The 11725-nt window shown below is 45.8% G+C and overlaps 1 protein-coding gene across 1 annotated transcript in view; it reads left to right on the top strand.

The window, feature by feature from the left end:
• Window positions 1–1079: 1079 nt before the first annotated feature.
• TNFAIP8 (TNF alpha induced protein 8) overlaps window positions 1080–11725 on the top strand; it is a 167890-nt gene continuing 157244 nt past the window's right edge. The window contains exon 1 of the mRNA XM_045285350.1: window positions 1080–1111. Coding sequence (XP_045141285.1) covers window position 1111 — 1 coding nt within the window. The 5' untranslated portion in view covers window positions 1080–1110. The remainder of the gene's footprint in view (window positions 1112–11725) is intronic.

Genomic DNA, 11725 nt, shown 5'->3' with positions numbered 1-11725 from the left:
TAGGGTGGGGAAGAAAAACACATGTCCTCACCAAAGTCAAAGAGAAGAAAGACTAGTGCTTTTTGATCACAGTGATGCCACAAGTTGTCTGAGAGTGCAGAGATCCAACGTAAACCCTGATGCTGATTGTGTGTCTACTGTTGGCTTCCTGTGGTCTCTCAGGTCTTGATGTCCTAGGAGTGCTACAAAAAGGTAGGGTCAGTGAAGTGTTTCACATTTTGTACTATTGTATTTTTTAAAGTTAACACTTTAAGGTTTTATGCATTCTGCTGCTATTGCAATGTAAGGATTTGAACCCATCAGCAGCTTCTGGGAGAAAGGTGAGGCTTTGTGTCCTGGGAAAAGTTTTCAAGCCTTGGGAACCCTACGGAGGAGTTCTGTAGCTACATCTCCCAATAGTCTTGGATGGAAGTGGGTTTGTTTTTGTTTTTTTTTTTAATATTAGGTAGACCTCAGGTGGAACGCTTTGAGAACTACTTTGAGCCACGTGGAAAGGAGGAGGCCAGATCAAGATGGGTGTGGATGCCCCTCGTGCCCAGAGGTCTCACTGGCCACTGAGCTCTCTAGAACACCCACCGGGCCCGAGACCCCTCAGACCTGACAAGGAAGAGACTCAGCGGCCACTTTGCCCTCCCGGGTTCAGCAACCCAGGTGGGGTTGTGCAGTCTGGAGGTACTCCAGGCGGCTGCTCCTCCTGCTCTCCTCGCCCCGCCCGGCGCCTGAGCACCCTGTCAGAGGCCGTTCGGCTCCCCGTGGTGGGGCTCCGGCCCTGGCTTCCCGCGCCTTCCAGTTCTTTGGGACCATGGCCTACTGGCTCCTCCTACCCCGCGCGACCCACTGGGGCCTCCAGACTTCTCCTTCTAGACACACCCCACCCCGCCCCCGCCCCCCGCGTCTCCAGGCTCCTCACCTAGCCCCGCCCCCGGTCAACTGGCCCCGCCTTGGGGTGGGCCCCGGCGCAGGGCTCCTCCTCCCCCTGCCGCCCCGACCCGCGCTCCGCAGATACTGCCTGCGGACGCCGCTAGTACGAGCGAGGGAGAGGAAGGTCCTGCCCGTCAAACGGCCCAGCCTGCGTGCTCAGTGTCCCCGCGCCGCCGCGCCTCGCCTCCGAGTAAGTGCCTCCCGGGCACGGCGCCCCGGGGCTCCCCGCCCGCGCGGTCCAGCTGCGAGCTGCTCCCGAGGGAGCGCTTCCCGCCCTCCGAGGGTCGCGAGTGAGTGGTTGCGGGGTATGCGCTTAATTGTGTGTGGATTGCGTGTCTGTGCGCGCGCGAGCGCACCCTTAGGGACACTTCTCGGAGTTTTACCGAGTTCCTCCGCCGCCGGGGGAAATACGAGAGCCCCGGCTCAGACCCCTTGCCGAGTTAGACCTGAACCTCCACTTCCTGCCCTGCGCCCCACTTCCCTCTCCTTTCTTCCTTTGGTAGACGCAGCACCCACCCACCCCCTCCCCATGTGTCACGCCCTCTTGGTAACCAACCCCACGTGCTGCCCAAAGAACTGCCCCGGTTATCTGGATGCCCCAGATTGCAGACTGAGATGCTGGCTGAGATTGTAATCCACCCTTGCTTTGTAAAACGGGCAGGGGCCGGGGATTTGCTTGGAGATGCTGTGGTGAAGACTTCCTCTGCAGAAGTTTGGGTGTGCTTGTGCGTGTGCGTGTGCGTGTGCGTGCTCTGTGCGCTGGAGCGCCTGTGGCCGTGGAGCCCCAGCACCTGTTGCAGGGACACCTGAGCACCCACGCTCCGCGGACCCGCAGCAGCTGAGAGGCACTCTCAAGATCAGGCTGACCAGCTGGCTTGGGCATCCAAAAGAGGTTTATTGATTAAATTATACCATACTTCGAACGCAAATTAAAATACAGCCTTACTCTTAGCGAATCCTGGAAGGAATAAGATTGTCGTTGAGGGCCACGGTTCAAACAACCAAATCTTTAGGCTTCTTAAGACTGATAATTTCCCCATAAATTAGTTTCATGGAGGGTCCGGGCAATAAAGCAAAAGTTAATTGGTACATTTGCTGTCACCACAACCATACTCTGCTTCATTTATGAAATAGTTGTTTCACTTGCAAGATGGTTCCTCAGGTCCCATCCAGTGCTTATGGTCTCTGACCTCTACAGGTCAGTTCATTTACTCTGTGTTGTTATGAGAGCAGAGATACCCACACAATATTCCTCCTTATCTGATAAGAAATGCTGGCGGGGAAAGGACCTTTTAAATGGAAGTTACAACTCCATGAAATGTACGGACAACAGAAGTGTGTGACTGGAGGAAATACCCAAACAAGGCCGCCTTTAGGATGCCATTGTGTACAGGCATATGAAAGTTAAGAGTTAATAAGTCACTTTAAGTGCTGCTTATCACAGCACATATTTTTATCCTGGCATGAATCCTGTGTTACATAGAAATGTTTCCACTCTGTTTTAACCAAGAAAACATTATGCTTTGCTATGTAAACATATGACTCCATCTCTCTTTAAGGAGAGAAATAATTATCACACTTAATTAAACACCTGTAAACATTTATTGCCACTTTCTAATTAGATCTGTTGTAGAGACTTGAGTCAGCAAGTGATTGTTAACATTCTAGTTAGTAACAAAATTAGCTTTTTTTGTGGACCTTTTTGGGTGCACTTGGCACTCTTGATTTCCTACCTATAATATGAATAAATGAAATTTAGAGAAAGGGTTTTATGTAGAGCTCGATGCTTTAATAAATATAAGTCTTATAAGCCTCTGTATTCTGCTAGGTATAGATGATTTAAGAATCAGGTATCAAATATTTAAAGGAATGAAGGTTCCCTTAAAAGAATAGTGATCTTGCTCAAGGGGACTTTTTTTTTTAGGGAGACTTCTGATCTATAGTGTGTCTGCTCTAGTGTGTTTAATTTACTGAGAAAGATGTGTGAGCTAGTCTTCTGAATTTTATGGTTTCTTAATTTTCTGTTTCTGACAATAGTATTAGACTGAATTTTTGTCCCAGTAGTGAGGCTGAGTTAGGATCGGCTGTTCTAGGATCTCAAACGGAATGAAGGAAAGGGGGTGGACATTCTGCAAGGGCTAGATTCTGCAAAGCATGTTCTTTGCAAGTCTTCATTCTGTTGAAATTGGAGGAAAGGGTGTGTGGCATGAAATGATTGCATGCCAACAGTCCTCATTATGAAATGCTGTGTGGGGGGAAAGGTAGCTGTCTAGATGGCTCTGTCTTGGGAGAGCGCGAGTGGCATAGGGGGTTTACAGGTGGGACAGCTAACCACAAGGTCAGCAGTTGGATTCCCTCCAACTTCTCCTTGGGAGGCAGGTGGTTTTCTGCTCCTGTACATATGTACAGCCTCAGAAACCCAAAGGGACAGTGATGAAAAAATAGGTGCCACTCGTCTTTGCAATTTTTAGATTTTTGCTCCTCTAGGGTGCTGCCCTGTAGCGGAAAAAGATTGACTCATCGGCGGCCAAACTGACATTTCAAAAACCGTTGGTGCAGATTTGTGAATAAAATCCCAATCTAACCAGTGGAGGCAAGTTAGTTTTCAGTCTCCGTTTGGCCCAAAGAAAAAAATGAGTTGCAAGTGGAGTGTAGATCATTATCGCATGTTAGAGGCAAACACACCTTTAGAATCCATGTGGTCTGTATTTCTTAGACCACAACCGTTTGCCATGATGCAAGTTTGGAGGAGTCTCCTCATTGTGGGCAACACTCATGGTTTTTAAATCAAGGTCTCAAATCCAGGATGTCAGTTGGTTTGAAGAAAGATGTTTGCTAAAAGGGAGCCCCTGAAGGTAAGTTTATAGTGGCGAAAGTTGGTTCAGAATCCTATGTCTTGCAAAATAAAGTAAAGGTACTTCCTTAGGACAACGGAAAAAGTATTTTTAAAACAGACTTTATTATTTCTCAAAAATTTTTTTTGATGTCTGCTTAAAATAACCAACGGTATAACAGTAGTGAACCTGATTTCCTAGTTTTCTTTCCTTGGGCTTTTACATCAAGTATAAAAGTTACCCGAGAAACTTGTTTTAAAGTAGTGTCATTATCAGCAATACTTAGTAATGGCCGCTCCACCCTTTTTCTCTAAAAGCACACATTTATGAACTTCAGCTCAGAACCAAACTGCATATTGCATACTGCAAAGCTAGGTAGGCATACAGTTACCGTGCCTGGGGTCATCCTCTTTCATACAGGACAAAGCGGGTTAGAAGCCAACATGATACTATTTCTCTGAGGTGACTGGAGTTTATCGAAGAATTCTGTCCCCATTGGAACACTCCATGCTAATTTATATACAAACCGGGGTTGTTACTCTTCGGTAACAGAGAATGAATGAAGGTCATCTTCACTAGGAGTGAAAATGACTTTGTCTAAGAAGAAGTGATTCATTCAGAATGACTTTACTAGTTGCTCATGTCTTAGTCACCACTGGCTGTGCCGAGTCTAGGCTGTATTTTGCATCCCCTGAGCCTTTGTCCTCACTTAAATACTGGAGATACTACTAGCATTCTAGGGGGTTGCTGTAGAGATTGACCTGCATGCAGAAAGCACCCCAGTGAGTGGTAGGCTTTATTGGGTAGGCCAAATAGGTCTCATTTCAAGAGGATGGTATTTGTACTAGGGTCCTGATGGAGTCGAGAGGGAGAGGGAGAATGAGTGTACCACTCATTTGTATCATAGGTGCTTTTAGCATGAACTTTTCTTTTCCCTTATGATGCCAGAGGAGCCTGAAGAACTGGGTGAATACAGCACAGTTTCACTGATTCCCAGCTGCAGAGTGTCATGATTATATGAGGGAGATCTTCTACTGGTTAAGATAAATAAACCCGAGCAGACACTGGCATTTTATGAGGCTCGCACATAAAGAAGAGTCTTGGTGTCCATTAAGCTGTCCTGTATGTAAAGAAACCTTGTAAAAGCTCTATTACAGTTCAGTTGAAGCTCTATTACAGTTCAATTGTGAGTGGTGCAGTGGGTTGGCCTTTCATCCCAAGGTCCGCATTTAAAACAGGTAACGGCTGGCACCGTGCTATCCAACGCCGAAAGAGGAGGCTACCCTGTCTTTGCTGCCTCTTATACCGCACAGGGTCTCTGCTGGCAGGGGGTCTGCAGGGGGATGCTGTGTGATTTCTAGGAGGCAGAGGGCAGGACCTTTGCAAGCTCTTCTGGTGACATGGTGCTCAGCACACAGTATGGTCTTGAATATTTGAAATAAGCATCAACGTGGAAATAACTCACGTGACAAGTAAACCTGGCTCTTATTCCTTCAAAACCAAGGTAATTTAGTTCAGTCACCTCTCCACTCCCAGGTTATTGTTTTATTTAATTAAAAAAATAAGTTTTTTTTTTTAAACCAACCTGGCTGTCAGCAAAGGTAGGAGAGGCAGGGGGTGTGGTGTGTGATTGTGGAGGCCTGACAGTACTCATCCTTTACTGTCTCAGACTCTTAGTCTGATTCCTGTTCAGACTCACACCCACACCCAGACTTAACACAGGAATTTCTTGGAAAGGCCACGGTCTTCTGAGAAAAGAAAAAAAAAAATACAGGAACAAGGTTGACAACAGATTGCAAAGTTCTGAACAAACTGGTGACTCAAACTTTTAAGACGGAGCTCCAGTCCCTGATTCTACCTCTTTGTAATCAGGAGTCTCCTGTGTTTTTCTTAATTTTTTCAAGAAATGAGGTAGCATGCTGGGAAATGACAGGTGTTTGATTAAGCACACAAGGGGAGGGGTAGAGAGAGAGAGAGAGGTAAGGCTTCAAAAATCTCATGGATAAGTTCCATTAGTTCTTGGTTCCATTTTTCCATAAACTTTTTTTTTCTTCACAAACTTTTTAAAGCGCCCCCTCTACTACTTTGAGTGCCCTGGAAGGGTGCAGCAATCTCGATTTAGTGATAGAATTCCTTTTGTCTTAATGTAGCGATAGGTCCCAGGTGACTCAGTTGCATGTCCTTGGGGAAGTGAATGACTGGGCTTCCAGCAGTGTCCGGTCATGGTCTCCATTCATTTGCACACGTCCAATTGTCACCTTACCTTTTATGATCTGGAAGGACTGATTATGCACACAAGGAATGGCTGCTACTTCTCGCCAGTGACAGACTGTGTGTAAATAAGGAGCCTCCCAAGGAAGCAGGTAGTCTCTGCCCCGAGTCCTCGTACAGCTTATCACTTACCAGCCCAGAGGTTCTGCCCACGTGGAGCCATTTGAGAATGTGATTATTTTGACAGCCACAAAGGTGATACTCCAGATGAAACTTTGAACTTGTACTCACTCACTCACCTAGCAGTTCACCAACTCATTCACTGGGCTGCCTGCTATTCTAACTGACCCTGTGGGTTTCCAAGACTGGGTTAGAGGAAGGACCTCGTCTTTCTTCCGAGAAGCACCTGGTTGTTTTTAACTGTTGACCTTGTGGATTACAGCCCAATTTGCAACCACTACGCCACCTGGCCTCCTTTGAGCTGTATTTGTGGACTTACCTGGGGCCGTAGGTTCCCAGCCTGACTGCCAGAAAGCATCACCTGGGAAGTTTGGTCTAAACGGTACAGATTCCTGGGCTCCCACATACTGAATCAGCATCACCAAACCTGGCTCCAGAATCTGTGTCTCTAATCTGTGCCCCCACATGACCGATGGATAGCAATTTGAGAATCCCTGTCCAAGAGACCATCTTTTATTTATTTATTTAAAATCATTTTATTGGGGCTCATACAACTCTATCACAATCCATACATCAATTGTGTAAAGCACACTTATACATTTGTTGCTCTCATCATTCTCAAAATTTGCTTTCCACTTGGGTTCCTGGAATCAGCTCCTCATTTTCCTTTTTCCCCTCCCTCTCCCTCCCCGCTCCTCTCTCCCCTCTCCCTCATGAACCCTTCATAATTTATAAATTATTATTTTATCTTATCTTACACTGCCCAGCATCTCCCTTCACCCACCCTTCTGTTGCCAATCCCCCAGAGAGGAAGTTATATGTAGATCCTTGTGATTGATTTCCCCTTTCTTACCCCCCTTCCCTCCCAGTATCGCCACTGTCACTGCTGGTCCTGAGGGGTTCATCTGTCCTTGATTCCCTGTGTTTCCAATACCCATCTGTACTGCTGTGCATCCTCGGGTCTAACCAGGTTTGCAAGGTAGAATTGGGATCATGATAGTTGGGGGAGGAAGCATTTAAGAACTAGAGGAAAGTTGTGAGTTTCATTATTGCTACCCTGAACCCTGAGTGACTCATCTCCTCCCCACTACCCCTCTGCAAGGGATGTCCTGTTGAGACCATCTTTTTAAAAAAGTTCTTCAGGCAGCAGATATCTGTAGGGATTTTAAAGTAGTAGAAAGAGAAATGCTCTTCAAAGTACAACTTGGCACGAAAGTTTAGAAAGGATGATCATAAACATGCACACACCAAACAAACACTTGTGCACCCATCTTAAGAAAGAGGAGCTTTTCCAGTAGGTGCTCACTGCCTTGAAAAATCTTGCTAAGCAATGAGGTCAAGAACAAAATATGATATCCCAAACCAAAAGAGGTATCCTACAAGGATCGCTAGGACTTGAAAGCCGAAATAAGAGACATTGGTATTTATTTGCTGGAAGTTTTTGTTTTGAATTATTGGCAAGACCGACATAAATCAAGTTCCCCAGCTAATTGGAGAACAGCTCAAATTACCTTGTAGATCAGTGACCTGAGACAGGCATCTTGTTTTTCAGAATGGCACGACTCTTGAGTTGCCAAGAGGTCAGATTTTCCTACACTTGGCCGGCCTCCACCTTTGAGGTCCTGTGACCTCCAGCACCCCTTCTTCCCCTTACCCCTCTTGTTTTCAAACGGTTAGAAAGTGGGAGAACAGATTTTTCTCTTTGAAGCTATCTTAGCAATCATTTTTCTTGTCCGTATTTTTTTTTTTTAGTTTTGAGTCTTCCCCATTTCTGATTTCTAGTCTATTTTTAACTTATTCTAGTAAAGCCAAGGGAATTATGAATGGTAGGTCTGTTACTGAAGACACATACTGCTAATTTTAGTAGAGTCATTTCCCCCCACAAGGCTTTCATATGTGATCAAGGACCAGCCTTCTTCTGTAGCCTCACCCTCCAGCTTTGCTATCTGAGAGTCCAACACACCAGGGTCCCAGTTGGATGAAGGGGGCAGATGGAGGTGGAGAGAGTCAGAGGGCAGAGAATGAATCCCTCCACTCCTTAATTTGAGTACCCCTCAAGCACAGCCATCTGATTTTAACCTTTCTGTATTTTGTGAGTTCTGAACCTTTTCTATGGTTGCCCGTAGTACTTGTGTGTTCATGGCAGAAATAACTACTACATCAGGATGCTTGAAACTGTAGCTAAGAGGATACCCAGCCTACAATGTTTCTTGAAGGCGCCTTTGTGGTTTAGTGGGTTACACCTTGAGCAGTTCAAATCTATCAAGCTCTGCTGGAGAAAGAGGAGGCTTGCTACTTCAGTAAAGAATTATAGCCTCAAAAACCCAATGGGGCAGATCTACTCTGTCTTATGAATTAACTCAATGACAGTGAGTTGAGGCTGGAGTTGAGCAGATTGAGGACTGGATCAGTGGCTGAGACCATGTTATCAAGGACCCAGGTTCTTCCTATCTTCCTCTTCCTTCTTCCACAAATTGCTACTATTTTATCTTCAGATTTGCCACCTTCTGGCCAGAAATTGTCCCCTTTAGCTCTGGGTAATATATACTCCTTCTGATCTCTTTTGTTGTTGTTTTTCCTTCTATTGCCTTTCAATGACAAGAAAGGCATGTATGTGCTTTTTGGTGGGGGGACTGATGGACACAGAGAGGGCAGCACAAAATTATCTTGTAGTGAATTTCCCTTTTCATCAAGAGTAAAAGCCTTCCCGAAGTTGCTGTAGACCTTAGAGGCCAGAATGGAGTCACAGTGGCAAGGGAAGCGATCTACAACCGTGGAAATGGGCACTGGGAGGCTGGTCTTGCCAATGGAATCAAGGGAGGGAGAATGGTAGTTGTGTAGGGAAGTAGCAGCTCTGCCACCAACACTAGCCACAACTCCAATACTCTAATGACTGGCTAAGGCCATCCTTTGGCCAAGAAGAATAATTCCAGGTTCTACTGGCATTAAAACCAATCAGTGGTGATAAGTAGTGGGAGAAACAGTGGTGGATGTGGAAGGTGCTGAAAATCACCTGTGATTACTAGCATGACATTTGGATGTTAAGGATCATGGCTTTCTGAAAATAGCATAAGCTTTAGAGAAAGAGCCCTGCATTAATTTCTGGAATGTTCACAATACCTGAAACCATAATCCTGGCAAACATTTATTGAGTGCTTAAGAAGGATCAGGCATTGTGCTAAATACACATTATTTCATCCCGTTTTCGTAACAGCCCTATGCAATAGGTACTATTTCTTAATCCTCATTTACAGAAGAGGAACGATGGTTTAGGAAGGTTCAACACTTGGACAAAGTCACAGCACGGATGCCTAGCAGAATGGGGTTCATAACCTGGCTGTTCAGCTAAGGCTCTGAGCTGTTAGAGAGTTAAAAAACAACAACAAAACCACCCACCATTGCTGATTCATGGTAACTCCATGTTTCAGAGAAGAACAGTGTTCCATCGAGTTTTAGGGACTGTCATCTGTCAGAAGTAGATGGCTAAGTCCTTCCTCTGAGGTGCTTTTGGGTTCAAACCACCAACGTTTGGTTAGTAACTAGCCCTTGACTGTGTGTATCCTCCTTTACCCAGAACAGAACTGCCATAATTAGTTGCTTCCTACTCGTAGTGATTCTGCATCAGAACAAACCACTGCCTGGTGCTGCGCCCTCCTCACGATGGTTCTCATGTTTGAGCCCCTTTTGGCTCCCATTTGTCAATCCATCTCACTGAAGGCTTTCCTCTGTTTCACTGCTGTCCCTCTACTCGATCAAGCGTGATGCCCTCCTTCAGGGGCTGGCCTTTCCTGACAACATGTCCAAAGTACATGAAATAGACCCTCACCATCTTTGCCTCAAAGGAACATTCTGGAGCTCCCTGTTTTCTCTGAACTCCCAAAGGCCATTTGTTAGCTCATCTGATTCTGCTCTGTAGCGTTTGTCCCTGTGTTAATTTTAACTTTTGTTGGTTGGATGGTTTTAGTAGTGGAATGATGAATCATTGGGCTTGCTTGGCCTTGCTAACACCCGCTTACCTCACTTCATTCCACAAATCGCTCAGTCTCCTCCGCAAGGTTCAGGGTGAGACCCTGGAAGCGTCTGTGAGGTACACATCCCACCACAGAGAGACTGTCGATCACAGCCCCATTCCCATCTGCAGATTGCATCAACAGCCCTAAATTAATTTCAAAAGTAACTCACATTTCCAAGTGAAAATTAAGGAGATTCAAAAGTAACAGAGCTGCCCTTCCTGTAAATGGAGGAGATGATATTCATCTGTTCAGATTGAGAAGAAGTTCAAATTAATATTAAAAACTCAGAGAAACGGGCCCTTTACTATTGCCCCTTGCAACAGGTGCCAACCTGCGAGATGGCAAATGTGCCCCCAGGCCAACTTTGCGCAAGCTAGAGCAATGACTTGACAGTAGCTAGCAGTGCCATCGAGTTGTTCTTGTCTTGCGGCTCTGATGACAGGAATGCTATGGGGCCTCTGCTCCAAGGCTCTCGTGCCCAGCTCAGAAGTGTGTACACTCAGGGCCAGGTCGCGATGGGGCTGTATTTGCTCACGTACTTCCTGAAACTCAGTTCTAAAACTGTACTGGTTACCATGGGTGGTGGTGTTTGCTTGGACTTTTCTGAAAGCTTGAAGGAGAAAATTGTTCTCCCCGATGATTGATTAATCCGTGGTTGCTAATAACTGGCATAGGGAGCTGGCAGGGAGGGTGAGGGAGTAAGTTCCATGTCTAGTTCTGGGAACTCAACACTGCCCTGGGTGGGCATGTGGAATGTTTCAGCTTTGAGTCAGGTGATTAATTTGTGAGATCAGCACAATGACGCTGTGCAGTGCCAGTCGACATCCAAGGGTGTTGCTTTTTGTTTGTTTAAAGATCATTTTATTGAGGGCTATTCATAGCTCTTATAACAATCCATACATCCATTGTATCAAGCACATTTGTACATATGTTGCCATCATCATTTTCTAAACATTTACTTTCCACTTGAAAGTATCAAGTACCCTTGGTATCAGCTCTGCTGTTTTCCCTTCCTCCCTACCTCCCACCCTGGTGACCCCTTGATAAATGATGTTATTCTGGTTTTCATAACTTACACTGACTGCTGTCTCCCTTCACCCATGTCCAAGAGGTAATTTGGAATGAAAATTGCCTGTTTATATTTTGTAGCATGTCACTTGTTATATATGTCCAAAAATAATTTTAAATGTCATAAGGCAAGTTTGAGTCAAACCGTCTGTAGGTAATTTTACCTTTCAGCATAGGGGTTCACTGAAGCACAGGATTGATTCGTGACGCAGAACCTCAACTTTGCAGCAGATCGCACCTTGCAGGCCTTTCCAAACGCTTGGTCCTTGTACTGGCATCTCTAGAGTTTCTTTTTTTATCATTTTATTAGGGGCTCATACAACTCATCACAACCCATACGTACATCAATTGTGTCAAGCACATTTGTACATACGTTGCCATCATCGTCCTCAAAATACCTGCTTTCCCAGTGCCAGATGAATGCAGCTTGCTGGCAAGGAGTGGGGAGCCAGTGGAGGGGCCTGAGGGCTCGGCCCCCATACCAGCTACGTGGACAAC

Source organism: Echinops telfairi, unplaced genomic scaffold (assembly GCF_000313985.2).
Source record: "Echinops telfairi isolate 266 unplaced genomic scaffold, ASM31398v2 ScPeMD7_7469;HRSCAF=8507_1, whole genome shotgun sequence".
In the NCBI taxonomy this organism is placed as follows: domain Eukaryota; kingdom Metazoa; phylum Chordata; class Mammalia; order Afrosoricida; family Tenrecidae; genus Echinops; species Echinops telfairi.
The sequence above is the reverse complement of the archived record's forward strand: the minus strand, read 5'-3'. Positions and strand labels throughout refer to the sequence as shown.